General features: G+C 37.5%; 2 protein-coding genes across 2 annotated transcripts; both read left to right on the top strand.

Moving 5' to 3' along the window:
* The first annotated feature begins 101 nt into the window (after nt 1-101).
* LOC139118536 (uncharacterized) lies at nt 102-7,853 on the top strand. The gene is made up of 7 exons (XM_070681884.1): nt 102-199; nt 347-469; nt 1,473-1,592; nt 2,254-2,409; nt 2,893-3,012; nt 3,941-4,088; nt 4,925-7,853. The coding sequence occupies exons 2-7, from the start codon at nt 377-379 to the stop codon at nt 4,969-4,971; spliced, it is 684 nt and encodes a 227-aa protein (XP_070537985.1). The 5' UTR covers nt 102-199; nt 347-376; the 3' UTR covers nt 4,972-7,853.
* Nucleotides 7,854-13,985: 6,132 nt separating this feature from the next.
* Nucleotides 13,986-21,244, top strand: LOC139118535 (uncharacterized). The gene is made up of 7 exons (XM_070681883.1): nt 13,986-14,060; nt 16,283-16,390; nt 16,870-16,992; nt 17,635-17,793; nt 18,409-18,531; nt 19,205-19,352; nt 20,272-21,244. Exons 2-7 carry the CDS (start codon nt 16,298-16,300, stop codon nt 20,451-20,453), a joined length of 828 nt encoding a protein of 275 aa, XP_070537984.1. The 5' UTR covers nt 13,986-14,060; nt 16,283-16,297; the 3' UTR covers nt 20,454-21,244.
* Nucleotides 21,245-21,484: the final 240 nt, after the last annotated feature.

Below are 21,484 nucleotides of genomic sequence, written 5' to 3'. Positions count from 1 at the left end.
AACCATGTGACGGATTGGTGATGACAGAGCTTTTACGTCACGTGACGGCCTACGCTGCACTTCAATGAGAATATAAAAGGGGAAACGCTCCCTGGTAAAATACACATTTTAATGTGTAACCAGCGTTGATGATTTGGACCGCGTCGTCGTGGTTTACAAGGGCAGAGTAGAGTTAACATTTCACGATTTGCGACGTTCAGTAGGTATTTCCTTACCATTTGTTTCGCTTTACTTTCTTATTTGTTTCGTTATTGCAATATTTTATAATCCTACCCAGAATTCCATTATTTCTATTTTTCGCACGAATCGGCAATTATTGATGTCATCGCTCTTTTATTCACTGTAGGTGATACCAATCTAATATTGAATTGTAACCATGTCTCTGTACCCAACCAAAGGCGAGGAAGGTCTACCTATCTTGCACGAACCTGACAACTTATCGGGCAGTACAACGCAAAAACTTGTATACGTAAGTAACGTTAGCTTAGCCTGACATCTCACGTGTCGGTGAGGGCGATATGAATCTGTTCCAAAATTCTTAGGTGATTCTAATAGGACTCAAAGATTGCAGAGACTGTTAGCCTCGTTCTAACCGGGAATGCTATTTCCGTTGATATGATTAACAATGCAACTTAAATATTAAGCCTACAACTCATGTATGTTCATTTCTAGCAACTATCTCAAAATCATCTTGTGTGGGTATTTTAACGAATGGCAGCGTTGTTAAGAGCGACGAAATGACCAACTGGACGCGCGACAAAGTGCAGACGCATTTTGTTGACATCCCGTCGAATAAAACTGATAAAAATTAGGGTTCTATTGCATGTACATTGGGTATCGCAGGTTTTATGAGGAAAGTTAGTTTGACATAAGTTTCACTTCCAACCACTTATATCAGCTCGGGGGTTATTCATTTTTGCTCTTAAATTTCATGATGTCATGGTTTGTTCGAGAAGATAAATCAATTCTGTCAAAATCAATTCGGTGATCAATTTGGTCTCTGAGGGTATATTGTCAAAAAACCCTTTATGAGCCAATGTCAGCAGAAGCGTCTCACATTTTATGTGGGTGTCTTATTTTCATTTACTTCTCAATACAAACTGTTCAAAGTTTTTTACATTCTTTACGAATGCTGTCACTTAAGTAAGCAAATATGCCAATGGGAACTTGTTTGTCAAATCTCACAACTTATAAAATCCCTTTTCTTTACGCGTGAGAAAATTCACCATCGTGGGCTGATCTGAATCAAGGAAAGATCTTTAGCAAGACAGTAATCATTAATGCAGTGTTCGTGATTGTCTGCTGAAATTCATGAAATTTTGTGTCCGAAGTTATTTACTGTAAATGGTAGCAGCCTCTTCACTCACTGCGCAATGATATCAGCAAGAATATCTTGACTATCAAGTATCCAGCTATTTGTTAGAGTGAAATAAAAACAGGTTAACTTACAATGTATATCTTTGCTTCCACAGGTGTACAAGAATTCTGGCGGGAAGACATGTATGTGGATAGTGGTCGGCCTCATTCTTGTCATCGCCGTCGTTGCAATGACGTTAGCCATAGTGTCGTATAATACAAGCAAGGAAATTCAAGTACGTCGTATTGTTCTTTGAATCTATTAGCAGCTACAAGACGTATATTTAACTGTACTCACACATCTTTATTTCGACATATTTTGTACTGCATGACTGTAGGCCTACTTGTGTGACAAACATGACTGGAATGGAAAAGACAAAATGTTAGATGTATGATGTTAAAACAACAGTGAGTGGTGCCCGATATTCTGTCTTTGACATCAGGCTGTGTGAGCACCCATAGAGAATTACTGAGGCACTGAGTTTCGTATGGTCATACAGACAATAGTTTTACACGTGTCAATATTTGCATTATTTGAACATATATGGTTTAGTGGGTAGACAAAGTAGCCTCAACAGACTAAGAACAAATGGGTTTAAAGACCATGCAAGCAACTTCTCATACGTTATCCCTCGATTCTATGAACCCAACCAAATATTTCGCTCAAGAGTTCTCTTTTATCGGCTTTCTAAACCTTCGATCGAGAACGGTCTCGAAATTTTCAATAGCGTCCGTTCTCTTTGGGGCAAAGTCCGAACGTTCTTCTAGTATCAATATCGTGTGGCATATACGGTGTAGCAACTCTGAGTAAACATTTTCTAAAGGCTCAATAACTACATCCAATCGAACACCCACCATATTCACCAAAAGTTCCTCGATTTTGTTCAAATTTAATAGAGAACTGTGGTTTTCTATGGCAACGGCGGCTTGTACGATTCCAAGATGTCTGCCGATCCTGCCGAGAATACAGAGAGATTTGAAATGCCGATTCAAATGGAACATAACGGTAAATCAATCGTTGGGAAGGCGGTAGTCGTCCACGACTTCAACGCGGTATGTACAAATATGAAAGCATTCAGCGTCGTGTGGTTCAACTTCCACAAATTTTACGAATTCTCGTACAATGCACATCCTGTCGTGCTATAAATAAACATTTTTTTCTATTATATCAGCCTCAAGTGCTTTGAAACGGCACACGATTCAGATAATTGATGTCGAAAATAATACAACACCAAGAAACTCTTGAATTACAATTTGCACAGAACGACATTCCAACTTCATTTTGTGAGTACACGACACAGAAGAATTCAATGTAGTCAGTCGATGATGCCTGACGATTATCAGTTGGATAATTAGCATAGCTTATATATTTCCTACCAATTCATCAAATTGTTATAAGTTACACCAATTTGGGAAGTGAAAAATCAAATTTCAATAAGTATCAAATATGTTACGCGTGCTACTAGCTGTTATAAGACATTCAGCAACATTTTATTTCTATAACAACATTTTATTAATTTTGTCTCGCGGATGTAGGGTTATACAGCATACAAAGTTTCTACAGGAGAGAAAGGTATCTGCTACATATCGAAGTTGAACAGAACTTTCATCAAATACGACCCTCATGCTTTGTCTGACTTTCTAAACGACTACAAGGTAAATATTCTCTAACCTTTTCCAAACTATACAAGGTAGAACTTCTGTGATTGGATGCACAGACGATGTAAACGTTTTTTATTCAATATCTAGCCAATGGTGTTCTACCACTCTCCAACTCAGTATTCTGCGTTATTGAAGTGTCCACTTTTCTTTCTGGCCCCGTTTCTGGCCTTTTTCTGTGCATGCGCCCTCCATTGCGTGACAGTGCTTGTCTTCAAGTCTCTCGTGTCGGGCTGTTCTGAGTTTCCATGTTTTTCTATCGTTCCTGTCTTTCTCTCTCTATTTATCAGTCTATGCCTGTATCTTTAACTGTATCTTTTTTATCTCTATGTTTTAAGTTCGTTTCGTTTCATTCCTTGTTAGTATTCGGGAAAAGTTTAATTCTCCGATTATTCCCTTCACTACCCCTTGATTATCCCTTCTCTCCGTCATCTGTGTGTCGTAAAATTCGTACCAGTCGTCTGCACAACTGTCTTCTGTTGCTCACTCCTGGTAACGGCAATGTTCATCAGGCACGAAACTGTAGCTCGCTAAAGACTGGTCTCTCAATGCTTTCTACTCTATCGTGCCAGCTTTGAACGCGGTGCTTCCATTTTCCGTCGTCACCAACTAACTTCCTGTACTGAACCACCGTGTTCATCTCAGCATGTATTTTCTTGGAAGGTTTGTGGTGAAAATGATGGCAAATAAATGGACGAATTTTTGTGATGTATTAAGAAGGTGATAGGGTTTGTAATCAGTTATGTTTGACCCTTTCGCCACCACACTTTGTTCACAGCCGTATTGCATTAATGTAGAGTTCAGAGCTACGATTAAAGGGATGAAAAATGTAGACATGTAAAATGCTTTAAACACCATAATCTTAAATCGATATGCATAGTGGACGTTATTTGAAATATGTGAACGTTTTCTTTTTGCCACATAGGACCAGAAAATTATCCGAGATCCGAAGTTTACCGTCACCTGTTCGCCTGATAGTTCCGATGAAGTCATCGATATAACCACGATCAATTCTCCAGAGATTTCTGAAACATGTACGGGAACCGTGAAGTCATTCTTTCTTAATTCATGTGGTAAGTGAAAGAAATGTAGTCATTCTAGTGATCTACTCGCGCAGGCTAGGAAGCGCCCTCATGATTTTTCGTACAAAGTCTCGCATTAAAAGAATCTATACAGTGCGGGTAATAATGTATGTTGTCGACACAGGATGGTTTTAGTACATACCGCTCTTTTAAAATTTGTCTGTAAGTAAGTTTAATATGCCACTTGCCTTTCAAATGACCTTTACATGTATGAAACTTTTGTGGTGGGAAGTTTGCACATTTGCGGTCATTTTCACGTGACTGAAAATCGACCCAAGTTTCTACTTTCATGGTACGGTCGATTCCATGTCCTTATTTGATAATACAGTCATGTTATTCTGTCGAAAATATCAGCCCTGTGTTGCTGGAATTGTGTTCAAATTGAAAACGAAGGAGTAGTCTTTTTCCAATCATCGTAGTTGTCAAGAAAAATTACTGTAAAAGGTACGGTAAGACAAAAAATCATATATTTGTTTCACTGCGCCTCTTTATGAGGTGACGCGTTTTTTTGTCTTATAATTGTGTGGGTTTTTGTGTTGGGTTGTTTTTAAGCTGACACGGTCCAACTACTGACATGAAAATTAAAAAACGTAAATGTTTGGTACATGCATCGGTAATTCTGATCACACTTACTATATGTGCGTAGCCCACTTCAAGTTCATTTTGTTCGAGCGAAAGGTGCAATAAAAAAGGCTGGCGTGGCTGGTGTAGATCGACGCGCGCGAGGATGAGATGCAAAACCGTTTGTTTTGTTTTGTTTTTGTTTTGTTTTTCTTTTTTGCCTTAATTAACATCTCTCATTGTGTTTTTGTTCTATTTTTTCTTAGAACATGCAAAACGGCAGAAAAACGTAGTGACACCGACATCTGTTTGATAAAGGTACCTCTATGGAAGATTGACGTGAAGCTCATCTGTACAAACCTTGACGGCATTATTGGAAAGTTGTTTTAATATATGTGGTCACCTTTAAGTTGTTTTACTGTCTCGGTCAATTTGAAAATTTATCTGTGTTCACTGTTATATACGGTTTTCATTTTGGCTGTGGCCAATATTTTGTAAAATACATATTTTTGGCGTGTTTGAAGTTACAGTGATAAACGTTTCACAGTAGAAAGCTTAAGGTTCCAAGACAAGAAATTGACCTTTTCAAGCTAACAATTCTCTAGTGGTCAATAAGCTCAGAACCCCCGTTTACCGTTTACATTCCCCGTTTAAATATATATTTTCGGAAAGCCTAGATATAGGGGAACATTTTGGTTACAATAGTGTCACCATTATTTACATAACTATCATGTGACAGGTAACTTGCATAACCTTTTTAAAATCGGTTTTCCCCATGTTTTGTTTCAATGCTTTGAGATATGTGGCCGAAACTTGTGTGAGTGCAAGCTGTTTTAAGGATCTTCCAATGTATGTCTCAGAATGTTTTTAAACCTTCTTAAACACATTTTACGCCAGAAAAACTTCCAGAGCGGTAAATCTAATCCTAGTTGATTTCTTCAAAATTGTGCTCAAATAAAAACTAAGCAAGATATAAAAAATCTGAGACACTCTTTGGAAGAGCGTTGTAACAGCTTGCATTCCAGTAAGTTTGAGTTAGACATTTTACAGTATTGAGACAAAACATAGGGAAAACCGATGCGCTAGGTGACTGAGTGCCGTGCGTTGTGAGTGTCTACTGAATAACATGATTGGAACTAATTTGGGATAATTGGATGGTGAAGTCATGTTGGTTTAATCTGCAAATGTAAGCTTATCTGCTTTTCTTTTTAAGTTACACACTTTTATGAGTAATTTGTAATATTGCAACATTCAACTAAAGGGCACCTAACACTTTTGAGAAATTTGAAAATGAAGATCCAATTATCCCAAATTATTCCAATCGTGTTAGAATTCACTATGTCACATTGTAACTCAGTTTTTGATATGACGTTCGATGTAGTTTATATCTTTCTTTAAAAATCAATCATTGTACTTTAACAGCACAAATCAACAAACGTATCAGCTCAGTCCTTAGGAACAAAAATACCTTGAAAATGGTGACTTTGATCGAGAACGTACACTCAGAGTTTTCATACATGGACAATCATTATTTATGTCGCTCCTCTTTATCTATGACTCAAGCAATTTACGGGGGTGGGGGCATACTAGCGGTGTTATATTGGAAGTACACATAACTGTAATTTTTTTGTAAGTATTGTTTCTTTCTATTTTGTGTTTTTTGTTTAATTTCAATTGCAAATAAATAAAATGGAAGAGTTTCTTTTCTTATCAACATTTAAAAAGGAACAGTTTTCTTATGCTACTGTAACAGTCATTTGGAAATACAGCTTTATTCAAAGTTTCCAAGAATGTCCTGGTTGCTTGAATTGATTGACTCTAAAGTTACTCTTTGCTAGCATTCTTCAAATTTACGCCAGAATATTTTTGCAAAAGTTACAGTGACAAAGCAAATGAAACTGTTTCTCTTTCTAGTAAATAAACTATATAGATCAAGGGGAGTTAATCCATCTCCCTATGATCTTAGCTGTAAGTAGCTTTCGTATGAATAATATAATTTAGACATGTAAACTGTGATAATCTTGAATTACCTTACGACCTGCCGTAAACCTAGGAATATCTTCAATTTCTCCAAACTCTCTATGCGACAAAGGACTATAGTGGTTTCGTTTGCCTTCACGTAATTTATATTTAAATTGAATGGGATAAAGGAAGCCCAATGGCTTGAAGCCGAGTCCTATAACCTTTAAGTCTTGGTTTATTATTCTTTTTGACCAATGGTAAATCATTTCCGTCGGCGTCGTCATTTATTTCTAAAGCGGAATCGACATCTCGGAGAAACAAAATCATTATGACTTTCTTTCAATAGCCGGAAATTGCAACACTTGCTTTGCTTTGGTTGTTTTGTTCACGAGTGTACAGAACATAATACTACCATTTTCCCACTAAAGAAAATCATGACATTCTTTGTTATTTGTCACCCTGATATTGCATATTTTCAATCAAAGGGAGTATCCCTCAATAGCATTATTTACGTCAAAAGTTTTGATGGCCGCATCAAACGTTTAAAACGATGACACCCATGGGTGGGTTGGTGTCTTTTTTTCGATGGAGGAAATACAAGAATATTGGGAAACACTTGGAAATATATTTTGTTATTTTTGTTTTGCATAATATGTTTAATTTCTGTGTCTATTTCCCGAAGCAAGCAGTCGAAGAAGGTCGGAATTCAATCTCCAGTAATTGAACTTTTGAACAATATTTTAATTATGTGTGTTCTACGTGATCTTAGATAACTTGGTCTATGCAGAGGCCTGTATCTGCATTCACTTGTTCATCACAGCTCGTAAAAAATATGTGTGACTTTCGAGGTAGTTGTTGACAATTACATTTATGTCCGGAGAGAAATTTGTTAGTCAATTATATCGACGTATTTGACACATGACCCTTATATCGGCCTTATCGACAATCTTAATGCATTATATTTAAAAATTTCGTAGGAAGAGTTAAGAAAGACTTTGTGATTACGGAAGAAAAAACTGAAATATTTGTCTTAAGTGTCTATTACTGGGAGCTCTGATAGAGATAGTTCATACGCACGATAATATTGTTTCGTCCTCTTCTCTTCACAATAAAATAATATTTTGCCTGTCATTTAGTGGTAAACTTTCAGCCGACGTTACTAAATTGATATGATGAATTCATGGCTGCAATAACTGTGTTAAATCAATGGGGAAAATTAAATTTTAGATTCCATCAAAATAAGACACTTGACATATAATTTACTCTACGAGCTTCAAATGCGCCCCCTCATCCCCCCACACACACACACACACAAAACGGTATGCGAGAATGAGATGTGGCAAGAAGTTCCTCGGCAAAACATGACCCGTATCAATGAGAATGTGCTCGCGAATATTTCACAAAATCGTGTTTTCGTGAATCTTACAGAATTTGTCCCAGCTCTTTTATCATTTGTATTCAGTGTTTTGTCCTACTTGAATTCATTGACAATATAAGAGTGATATATAGTACCCAACCCAAACTCCATCGGTGATTACACCATCCTCACGTGATCACATCGAAGCATTACCACATCTCTTTGAGGAAATCCATGCTGCTGTAACAGACACCAGGGTGGTACTGAACGTTTAAGAACATCCTTGTACACGATGGGGCTGTACGATAAACAATGCCTAGCTGAAATTGGCAGTCACAGAGCCGCAAAATACATTATTTGTTGGCCATGCGACATCGTGATGCTCAGAATGATGTATTAGTAGACCATTTTTGCCAGTTTGGCAAAGTAATGAACGTCACTGGCAGTGTACGTCACAGAGCGATAAAGTTCATAGTCACTTAATCATTGGATTACAACACCATTTTTATCCTTAATGTCGATTGCTAAGACTCTCATTGCAAGTCAAAATATTTTTGTGTTCAATGAAAATCGAAATCGCTGTGCATACACGTGCGTGATGCATGATTCTTGTTGACAATTGAATTGTTGTCCGGCTAGAAATCCATATAGTTTTCAGTACTGCCGATGCAACTAAGATACACAGACCGTGATGAGAAGGTAAAGTTGTCTATTTCCATACGCTATAGGAATTGAACAACAAGAGCATATATCAAAAAAACTTGAATCAAAATATGCTTTAAGCACGGTTTATTTTATTTTCATGCAAACAGAATTTGTGCTCGCATCACCGACTTGCTATCAATGGCCTTGAAGGCGCGATGCCAGCGTAAACGGTCGTATTGCAGTGAAGAGGCAGTACAGTACTTCCCGGTTCATTGAAGTGGTCTCCGCGTACAGGTCAGCAGCGAGGTCAATGGAATCGTCATCACCTCGGCAGATGCTGTGTCATCGTCCAGGTACGTCTAAATTGCAGCCGCAAACATGAAACTATAGCAACCGTCATAGGCTACAAAAATTACAGAATTGCAAAAATAAAAAGGGAGTGGAAAACCAGAGATATTTTCGGTGTTCACGACTCTAGAAAAAGTTCTACCATAATTGTCATATGCGCGAGATTTGGCATAAAGCTTATAGATTACAATTAAAAAAAAAACATATTAAAGAGTGTCATTATCTTGGCTTAATCAACAGCCGGATGACCAATTCTTTACAGCTCCATTAGCTGTAACTTTCGATGGATTTTCAAGTAAAGTTTGTTCTGTCTGTGAACTGCAGTTTCAGGATCAAGTCAAAAAACGAAGTATTCGGCTTGAAAACACAACCTGAAAGCTTATGCATGCAATGCCAAATGTTTTTGTTGACAAATGAAATTTTCGTCCGGACAAAAATTTCATTGTCAACAATGACATTGCATATTGTATATAATCTATTGTCTTTGAAAGGCTAATACTAATAAAGTAGATCATATCCTTGTTTCCCTAGCTCAGCAATGATGAAAATACCGCCAAAAGTCACACCAGCTATTACTCTTAAAGAGCCTACGCTATAGCACTCAAGAGGAAAATATAGACTTTCCGGTTCGTTGTCGTGCAGTGTGTAGTTAATGTACTTGACCAGGGAGGCCCCTGGAAACATAATCTGGGCAGATACCGCGTGACCGTTTGCAAGTCATGTAAAAATATAGCCCCACCTAGCAACAATCAAGAATTTTTCGTGCGAAAACTGAATTTATCAATAAAAACAAACTGTGGAAAGGTTACTGCTACAATTAATGAGGTCTAAGCTTTGTTGATTTTGGAAGTTCTGTTTTTATCAACGTGGGTTGATATACAACAAGGTGGAAGCACACGGATGATGCCAGCGTACAGCCCCGGGAGGATGAGCACTTCCCGGTTCACCGTTAATTTGCAGGCCGCTCTGTGTCAGTGTAAGGTCCTGGGAATCGTATCAACAAATGAAACATGACCATAGGCTGGTCTTGTAAATAAATACAGCCGCGCGTATGAAACTATAGCAACACATCAGAGGCTGCAAATATTACGGACATTGTGAAAATAATTATCAATTAATAATGTACGAGCATAAGCACAGAATGACCAGCGAAAATGACTGTTTCCGTCGGATCACTCTCAGAATTTCTAGAAAACCCGCTTCTACGGCTTCCATTTTTGCAAAAGGTTAGTGAGTAGATCGAAAGAAGTACTGTCAAAGATATTCAAGTCTAATGAAATACCACCATCTATTTTTATAGAAACTCCGTTTGCATGCAAAAGAAAATTATAGGCTGAAAATCCTGACTCGGCATTTTTAACATTTACCCTCAAAACGAATGGCCCTATATTACATTAACTAGCACTATGACCGTTATCCCTCAGTATGGATTTTGAATAAAACCTGTAGAAGGATAATCTTAAAACCGTAATGCAAAGAAATGACTTGACATTGAACTATACCGATCTCAAATTCTGAGAGAGAAAGGAAAAATTGTCAACGAAATTTTTTTTTCATTTACTGGAGCTTTGATGTTTTCATACAAAGACAATTTCTGTTTGTATTATCTTTATTGAATCAATCAACAGATAAATGATATCTCGCTTAGAACTTCATAATCCTTGACTGTTGGTATATTTTCAAGTTTTTTTTTACCTCAGGCGGAAATACAGGGTGTTCAGTCTCTCAACTCGGTGTACGCATTTCATTGGGACATCGATGGTGCACGTGTAAACTTCACAAAAGTCACAGCTAGTATCATCCACTTAAGGGGCTACCACATAACCCTGGAGAAATAAACAACACTTCCTGGTGCTGTTTGTGTCAGCTGGAGTCATCATATCGGCAGATACCGCGTGACCATCGGAGGAGTCATGTGATAATAGAGCTGTGCTCAGCAACGATCAAGAAAATTGTTTTCTACAAAAACTTGATTTACAAGTAAAAAATCTTTCACGATTGCTATCACAGTACTTCGATGCTTCAATTATTGCTACATCGCTTTTGATTTCTGTTTTCCATGCAGACAGAAATCATATTTTTATCAAGGGGTTTGATAGACAACAAGATGGACACATGCGGATGATGCCAGCGCACAGCCCCCGTCAAGAGGATGAACACTTCCCGGTTCATTGTCAGTTTACAGACCGCTTTTAGTCGGTCGGTCACTGTTCCCGGTCAGGCCTTTGAGAATCACCATATCTTCACAGATAACGAATGACAAACGACCAACCGTTTAAAAATAGAGTAGCACATTACAGCAACTGTAAAAATCCACAAAATCAAGGAAATGGCAAAAATAAATGGATAAAGTAAATATGCAAAAAGGGGAAGCAACTGCGATGCTACAATAGCGCAGGATAAGTTGAAATGATTGTTCTATATACATATGGGGCCAAAATATTATTTCATACGTTTCTTGCCCGAAGTATCTTACAAAAATGATTTGGTGACCTAACGGTGTTCTTTCATTTATTTATTTGTTCTTTATCTGTTTATTTATTCATCTATTTGTTTATTTATCTATTATCTATATCTGTCAGTTTTGTTTCTATTTGCTTGTTTGTTTGTTTAGTGTCTATTTATATATTATCTCTCTGTCTGCCAATCAATCGATTACTTTGTTTATTTTATTGTTTATCTTTTATTTTATTTATTTTGAGCTTTTAAAATCCAACTATTTTTTTTATTTGTTTATTTACTTTATGCGGGTTTGGCGTTGAAAATCCAAGGAGTGACGTGAAAACAACTCTGGGGTAAAATTCTTAGGAAATTTATTATATTTGGAACATCCACTTTGTTCTTGCTTGTCAGCTACCTTTCATTCTGTCATGAATGGCAGAGTTTTTATTCTGTTTTTTCGAAAAGCATCAGATCTTATGGACCTATTAAAAAACCAAGAGTATGTACTTCATAGACACAGTGTCCGCTACTTTTCTGGGAATCAGTTAGTCAATCGATCAAGCAATCAATCAATTAATACGTTTATCAACAAATTTATACAGCACCAAAATCCATAGTCAAAGGTTTAACCCTACAACGCGTAATGGCTTAAACCCCAGTGTTTGCTTCGGTGTACAGAAGTGTCTACAGTTTCCTGTTGAAGGTTTGCAATTTTATGGATTTTTTTTCGCTGATATCGGTGGCAATGCAATGAGTTCTGTAGTTCAAGTGCAGCATGCGAAAAGGCACGCACACCATGATTTATCATATAGTTCGAATAAGGAGTTCTGCTACATTTGGTTACACTACCAACTTGCCAGTGAAATGTGTCACTATAGGAATACTCTCTATATTTTGGCATTACCAGCTCTGTAAGTTGGACATGTCAGTACAATGTGGTTTTGAGTTCTGTCTCTGTACAAGTCTAATACATTGAAATTCAAGGAACAACCCAGGATTAAACATTTTGTTTTGTCGAATCAAGATTTTTTGTAACCGCTTCCAAGCGTATCTAGATCATCAGTCGAATCGCATAGGTTGTCAGCACGACTCGTTCCCTGAATACTCATAACTTGCTGTAGATAAATATATACGTGTCATTGTTATATGTAGGAGGCCCTCTATGATATTAAATAAAACGTGTGTTAAACATTTATACTTATATTTTTATTCTTCAATCGTATATAAATGACGCGTTCCCCCCACCCTCACCCCAACCCTCCGAAACTCGGGATTACCTTTCAAGAAATAGTATGCTAATGACACTAACCTGGAGATTCCCTTTGTCCTTTGTTTTTTTGTTGAAACGAGAAGCTTCTTGCGGAAATTTTATGACGTGTTTGTGGCAATGATATCCATGTATAGACTGGGCATCAGTCATGTCAATATCAAGTTGCTTCCACATGATAGCATTTTTGGTGATTTATTGTATCATATGGTCATAATAACTGGCAAATGAGAATATTAAAGTTTACCCATAAAACTGTCACTTCCTTCGCTTTCAAATGTCACTTTCAAACGTGAGGAAGTTTGACTGACACGCGACAACGTTACCTTATAGAATTGAAATAGAAAATATACTATAGTATAACTATTGTAAAATGTTAATTTATATAAACAGGATGAACGTAAGTGCAATAATTAGGGTGAGTAAATATTCACAAAAAGGTCTGGTTTGTGAACTGCGGGAAAAACTGGATAAAACACAAGCAACTAAAAAAAACACCAATAAAAATTGAAAATAAACATAAAAATTGACCACATCACTACCTAACTGATGCCATGCAAACATTAGAAACACCATTAAATCTGGAGTATAATATACACTGACTTCCTTGAAACTCAGTCCTGTACCTGAAATATCGTCGAATAGGCATGGGAGTTGCACAGTTTAATTTAACTTGATATATAGGGAAGAGCTAAATTTATTCCTCGGATGTGAAAACAATGAGACTGGCATGAATATATGATTTCTTTTACGGGGCCTATTTTGGTTCCCTATATTAGTCGCACAGAACAACGTACAACGCGCAACAAATCTGCAGAGGTATGTAAACAGTGTAAACAACAGTCGCTGCACCCACCGGACTGCGTGTAGACCAATGATACTGAGGTCTTTAAAGCTCGTTTCAACGCAGGTCTATTTGAATCATTCAATTTCGATAGGTGTGTCCGACCGAGATAATGAAAAATGTGGGCATTAACCTTTCTTCTTTGTGAAAAGGGTCAAAGGTCATGCGTAGTTTCACTTCCAGCTCCTGAAAGAAATAGAGCGTCATGTGATGAGGTCAAAGTTCGTTTGATAAATTACATAGGATCACTTTGCTGACTGCACTTAATACGTGGGAAAACCCGGGGTTTTTTTTAGAATGTGCGGCCATTGTATGGCGAGTGTTGACATCAGCATTGTGGCCTACATAAATTGCATACTTCTACATGTGACTCATGTCTCAATAATATCGGGACTTCCCATTATCAGTTTCAGGTATAAACAGTTCCAGAGATCGCTATTATAGTAATATTAGAGATGCTACAATAGATTTCTCATTGCGTTTGGACTTGGGTCTCATCATTCTGATCTGCCTGTCGCGGAGAACACTGAAAACAAGGTATTCTTTTAGAATTTTCTTTCTGTGTGTCTTTTTGATCGAAGTGCACTTGCATTACAGTAGCCATTCATTTGACAGGGCTCTGCTGTCATTTCAAGTACTCGTCTAGTTTCTCTCAGCACGACAGGATGTGAACCGTCTTTCCGCCATGATGTGCGCGATCTTCTCTATTGCGTTTCAAGCAGTAGCTCTTGATTATCAACGCATATTTGTCGGAATTACGTATACGGCGCAGTATTTTGTCTTGTAGGCAATGAAGAAATGCTGAAATAAAATGGTGACGCATTTGAAGGCTCAGTAATTCAGTGAGTGGAAAACATTCTCGATGTCCCTCAGACATCCACGTCAAAACAACAAAAGGATCATGCAAGAGGGGCGTATCCTCTGTGTTAAAGCATAGGAGATACGCCCCTCTTGCATTGGGCCATATAGGCCTACTTATCTCTATTCTATGTTAAGGAGCAGAATATTTTTATTTTAGTTTAGAATGTTCGTTGACCTGATCTGAACATGTCCGATAAAAATCTTTGACAAATTGATTATCTCTAAAAAATTCTATTAAATTTTGTATTATTTTGAAAGTGGGGGTATGTATATTCTGATTGGGATCTTGAAACACACCATCGCGGAACATGACACAGTATACCTTCACCTCAACAGATATTTGGAACCATAATCAGGAAAGGGATGAGATAAATCATTGTATGTAACAGAATTGTAATGTTAATGAGATAATGAATATGCTAACAAAATTCAAACCTTATATGGAAACAAATATGCTTTCATATTTTTTTCCATTACGTATGTTGAAATAGTTGTTTGTGGTTCGATACACGTCGAAGGAGGCTGTTGTACGCATTAGAAAAGTAAGACGTCGGGAAACAATATTTTCACTTCTTACAACAGCTGTTTGCGATACATTTAAAAGCAGCGGTGCTGTGATTTGGCCAGAATTTGGCCGTCTCCTGTCAGTCCGCAATTATTGAAACGTTTAAATTTGGGTATACTGATTCAGTGATTGAGTCAATGAGTGTACGGTAGCTGTTGTTAGAACGGCAGCTGTTATCCCGTCGGTAAAAATGCCCCAAAATGCATTACTGAAGATCGTTTTTGACGCAAAGAGGATGATTGGTATGAATTCAGAGACGTATTGTGGCTTTATGTGATGGAAATTCCTCTCAGAACTCAGCGATAGCCATTTTGTTTCCCAACTTCTTCTCTTTCTAATGCTTACAGCGGCCGTCGCCGTGTATTGAACCACACTGAACGACTGTGTGTTGAAACATCGAAGTACTGGCATATCCAACACAACACATTACGTACAAATACGCAATACATTTGTAAAGAATACTACAGTTCGGTTTTCAACAATAGTATTGGATATTACAAACATACAGAATGTGTCGACAAGTTCAACATTGGGCTTTTCGAGATCTGTTTGGCAGTAAAACAACTTATCAAACAAAATGACCAACACCTGTAAAAAAACCACCAAAACTTGAAGAAAATAGAGCTTTAATGTACATTTCGGTAAAATTATAGTGCGGACTTATCACATTCTAGACTTACATTTGCGTTCATGGTTTATTTTGGACAGTGTTTCTTTCTCTTTCTCTTTCTTTCTTTTATTTTCCAAAACACTGTACTCTTCAAAAAATTATATATTCTCTTGCCTTCTCTATCTCTGCTGTAAGATCAAATCTATCACTCGTACTTATAAAGAGAAATATTCCGATTGATATAAATTTTCCATCTATCGGCGGTAAATACGTGCAATATGATGGTAAATATGAAAGCGAAAGCAATCTTGATTCTTGCACTTTTGATTCCAAAATACTGGTTTAAACAAGTAGAGCACGGTTGATACAGTTTGTTTCATTTACTTTGTTGAAACTCTCCCCCCCCCCTCCTCACGGGAAATTTCTTAGTCCTATATTTAGCGTTAAGGAAAACGGAAATATGCATGAGTGCATAACTCAAACCGCATATCATAATTACAAGGTTGACCCTGTGTGAACTTTCGAGCGAACGATAGACAGCGCCCTCAACCAAAAAAATTATCTTGGTCTTACATATTGTGCAGGATATCCCCACTGACTCCGACTATAGCTCTTGCAGCTGAAAGTTGACCATTTTCGGTCCCAATTGAATCTCTAATTACCTCAACTTCGACTGTATACGTCCCAGGTGTAGTTGCTCACTGTTGTTTATCACCTTTCCAACAGGAATTTATCAAAATGTCTCTTTTCAAGAAGAAAGGTGAAGAGGCCCAGTCTATTCTACACCCAGAGATAGACCCTTGGGAGACGTCAACACCAAGACTTGTTTATGTGAGTAACCGTTATTGAAAATTTAAGTTCAGTGCTTATAAGTCGTTTACGCAACTGACAGGCAATATACGGGTTAGATATGTGTTCTCCATGCTAAATTAACATTGAGCACTACAATTTTACTTTTTTGTTATATTCGTCTTTGATGTCAAAAAGCGTCGAATTTGCACCGTCGACAATCGCAATGACATGTGAAGCGTAGATGAAAAGCCTAATTCAGCATATATACATGAAGTTTTTCTACTCATTCCAGCACATGACGCGTCATAATGGGACAAAGTTTCATTTGAATTCTACGTTGATTCGTCATAGCCATATTTACATGTTGACGTCGATCACATATACGCTGGTTGATCTTCAGCTAACTCTGCCCTGCGTATTCTCAGTTTTTTGTCTATACCGCCCAGGAGAATGCGACATTAAGATTTAATTTTATCTCCTCAAAATGACAGGTAGTTCATTTCTTTTCACTTTAACAGATTCGCAATATGTCGACACCTCTTCTTTGCGCAGTCATATCTTTGTTGCTAATTGTAGTGGCTTTGGTCACCACAGCTGCCGTATTCATAGTCTGTGCGTATAAGCCTGTCGGCGAGATGGAGGTAAGCGCATGTGCGTGACGTTTTACGACGTTTTAATATTGTAAATTAAACAGCGGGGTACCGCACCACCGGGGAATGTTGCGACAGTTGTATGGGGCTTCACTTTATGCCTAAACATCCGTGAATCGCCCGGTGCAAATTTTGTTTAAGTATTACTGGTGAGTCGACGATTTCATTTTTTTCTATCGATTGATCGTCGTACAGTCGAGGAAAAATCTGGACTACGCCCTTGGATAAGCAAGGGAAAAATATCAACAGCAGGAGCAGGCAAATCTAGCTTGTACAAAATTTTAATTAAGAACCCCTCCATATCGATCTATGTTTTATTGACTTCATAGAGCTTTGTAACGTGTTATGTCTCTGAGTACGTGCATACTCACAATCACAAAATTGGTGCATTTGACATCTGTACGCATGTATTATCTGTGTTACTTCTGAAACTTTGGTAAATCAAATTCCCGTGACGTCATGCTTGTCCAACCTAAAGCGGTTGACTGATAGGATTATTTTCGGTTTCGTTGACATAATGACTATTTTCCATGCGTTTTAGCGAATTTTTGGTGTTTGCATGCATTTTATCTCAATAGTAGGGATAAGCTTATATGAAGGATGGATTGCTTATTTTTTTCTTCTCATTTTCAGGGAATAATAATTATAATCGGACCTAGTGGTAGGCAGTTTGATTCCTTAGTATACGTTAATGAAGATCGGCAAGTTGAGCGGCTGATCGTTCCATTAGTGGGTGAGAGGGATGGCAGGCCGATTCGTGGAAAAGCCACTGTCGTGCACGACTTCGAAGCGGTAAGTAAATCTATCATATGTTGCGATAGCCAGACTTTTACTTTCGATTCATCTCACGGTTATCAACAATCTGTAATAAAACGCGTCGAATCCTCTCAGAGTGGAAGTTATTGTAGGCAAAAGCGGTATGAATGTCGCCCTCTTTCCTCTCCACGCCATACAGGTGCTCGTCTGGAACTCAAGGTCAAACATTGAACGCATGAGTGTTTTATGGCGCCTCTGTGTAATAACGTTGATTTAGCGTCCAAAATCTGTCAGGCCTATGTCGTTTAACTTTTCTTTTTCCGACCTTGATTTTATATATTTCCCTAAAAACGAGTTTGATTATTCCCGCAAATACTTTATATCCTCGTCTTGCGGGAAATTTTTATTTCAAAAGCCATAAATTTGGTGCTGACATTTTAGGCTGAGCACGCAAGATAGAGTCGTTAAAGATATACGCGTGTTTACTCACGAAGTGTGCTTGTCGAAACAATGGAACTGTAGAAGTCGGTTTTCGTGACTTTCGGTATCAACAAGTAAAGTCACTTTATGACAGGGAAACAAATTTACACTTCACAATCATCGTTGATTTCGAAAAGTTAACTTAGTTGCCTTTGCCAATGTATGTCACAGGGTTACACAGCTTACAGCCTATTCCCAGGTGACGGTGAGGGCGCATGTTTTGTCTCTAAACTGAACAGATCATATATTAAGTATGACTTGGGTGAGATGGTCGCCTTCCTGACTGAATATCAGGTAATGTTATGCAACCTATCGTTCAAAACTTTCTATCAGTCTGTTTAACGTTTTGCAGTACCTTTGTTGTAATTTATCTTGAATTTTCTAAGCGTTTTCCTCCCCGGACCAGAATGAAAAACTCAAATACAAAGTTGACATATTCTTTACCAAATAGATGGTTGACTTGAACTTGGCAAGCAAGTTCAAAGGGCCAAGTCAAAAAATACCTGTGTTTCCGTTAACATGCCTCGAAAAATTAGAGTAGGTAGGTCGGGGGATTTTTTTTACTTTTCTTTTTGTTAGCTGAGACCCATACAATGCAGTAAAATTGAGAGAATTAACTAAAATATTTTGAAAATGTGACAAAATGGCTAGGGTCGGCGGGTTTTTCTAGGGCAGGTTGGGTTACCAAGAGTACATATATTTTGTTATTTGGCTTCAGTCATCTTGTGTTTTTTTTCAATTTAAATCTATGATTGATAAGGGAAAACCAATTATCAACAGTGCCATGAATGATAATAACAAAATTATGATTAACATTTTGTGCGTCTGAATCAGGCCAAAGAAATCTAAAAGGTCCCCAATCCTCAAATGTAATCAGATCTTGACGTCATCAGTTATAGTCACGTGAATCCGAACGTTCTTTTCATACTTTCTGTGATGTCAATATAATTTTGTATATTTTGCTCAGAATCAGACAATGCGGAGGACACCAGAGTTTAGCGTAACGTATTCTGCCGATCACATAGAAGAGATCTTCGACCTGTCTGTCTTCAAGTCTCCCGACATCGAGCAGACTTGCCAGGGTCAGAGATCATATTTGCTTGGACCTGGGAAAAGTAAGTGCATTGTAAAAACGTCACATGGAAATTAATCTGTCCACCACATTTCATTCTCTCGTCGTTCTGTGTTCGAAGGAAATATTTGCTCGGTTCTTCAACATGTACGCACATATGGATGGGAGATTGTCATCATCTACCCTTCTGCATCAAAGAATGGTTTAATAGCACCATGACAGTTTCCGTTTAGAAGTCGTGAAATCGTCAGAAAATCATTTGAACGTAAAATGTCGATTTGCCAAAACATTACTACAACATTAAAGCCCAAATCTGAGCACGTGGGCGATGATTATGGACTCTGAAATCCGACTGTTGCTTATGTCTGATCACGTACTCGTCACTTTTGTATTTGTCAAGATGTTTGAAAAATTGTCATCTTGTGCGGTTAAACTATACTGCTAGCATAAATGTTGATGGCGTCACAAGTCTACACCCAAGAAGTTGTTCTTCCAGATCAGACTTTCCACAAGGCAATAAATAGGCTTAGTTTTGATTTTTGATTTACCCGTGAAGTGAAAGGAAACTTCCATAATTATTTCTATTATTTCTGTTATAAAGTATTTCATAAAATCATACCACTGACAGTTTTTAAATCCATTTCGAAGTGTCTAGCATTGCAGTGCTTGCCTGATCTAATTCGCAAAATCTGCGGATGTGTGATGAGTGTTGTATGTAGTGGACAAATAAAGTTCAGATATATACACGAATTTATTGATCTGGTGAACACTGTGTATTTCATTATGCATGACGTAGAGTAGTCAAAGGAACTGCGATGAATGCGGATATCAACTACTGAGAAATATCATGAAATATCAACTTATTAGCTTCGTTTTCCCATCATTTGCCTCGTTCTGATTTCTTCTGCAATAGAACTCAATCATGACATTATTGTTTTCCTTTACTTTTATCATTACAATAGTCACCGCTGACGACACGATTACCGGCCGAGTTGGTCGCAAAAGGCGTGACTTGCCGTGTATTTTGGATATACTGGTTTTGGGTGCCGACATCAAGATCGGCTGTCCGGGCCGTGAAAGAGAACCTGAACCTGATTTCAGCGAGTATTTCGACTACGATTTTGCCGATGAACTTGAACTATAACCGTTTTTAAAAAGCCCGAAAACATAGCTGTGAGCTGGAATCAATGGAAAGTGGACACGTTTGCGTCACAGCTCGTAATCATACAGCAGTCGAGTTTCGGAGAATAGCTCTGAAATACAACATTCATAAAATTCATTAAACGGAATTACTCAGAGAAAAGAAACTACCCAAGAGCCATTTACTTGGAATATTTTACAAACAAATTTATTTATTTTTACCACATAGAATTATTTCAGTGTATCTTTGAGCAAGACTGGTAGGCATGCGTAGCTTTAACAGAAAACCTCACATGCCATATAGCAAAAGTCACTTAAGATAGCAATTTTATCGCTTTCCAAAAGTAAGTAAGTTTCGTTTTCATTTACAACACTGGCAAAATAAGGGAATAAAACAAAATGATTATCCGGAATTCGCAAAGTACTTTCTTAAAGCTTTCATTCTATGATGAAATAAATTCAGAAGCCTAGGGGATCAATTTGAATAATGTTGACGACAATGTATGTACTTTTAAAGAAGTTTGAATGATGTTTTTGAAAAATATTTAAATGTAAGCATCACTATGACAACGTATTTGTTGTGAATATTGATTGTTTTACACATAAGGTGTTAACGCCACTAATATTCGTAAGCGCATTTCACGTGCTGGACAAAATGACGTAGCTTTTATCAAAGCATGACGATGATACGCTTATGTCTGAAACGAAATATTACGCAGAAATTTGCATTTGGCGCATTTTTGTATGAATAAGTAAGCTGTGATTAACATGGGAATAAAGATATTTTTCTTTGCACGTTTTTATGTTGTTGCGTTCTTGCTTTATTTTGTTCCGTCATTTGTAATGTTATCATTGTCAAGAGAGAATATGAAATAATAGTTTAAAAACAGAATCAAACTGTTCCCAAGAAAAGTCTATTGCTTCGAAAAACCAGCCCGACTGTATATTGAAGTATACTTTCTGGTAACAAATGTGAGTCGGACTTTCACCAGTCACGAAAATGGCTTATAATAGGAAGTACGAAAAAAAAAGAAA

The sequence above is a fragment of the Ptychodera flava genome, chromosome 19 (genome assembly GCF_041260155.1).
Source record: "Ptychodera flava strain L36383 chromosome 19, AS_Pfla_20210202, whole genome shotgun sequence".
NCBI lineage: Eukaryota > Metazoa > Hemichordata > Enteropneusta > Ptychoderidae > Ptychodera > Ptychodera flava.
The sequence above is the reverse complement of the archived record's forward strand: the minus strand, read 5'-3'. Positions and strand labels throughout refer to the sequence as shown.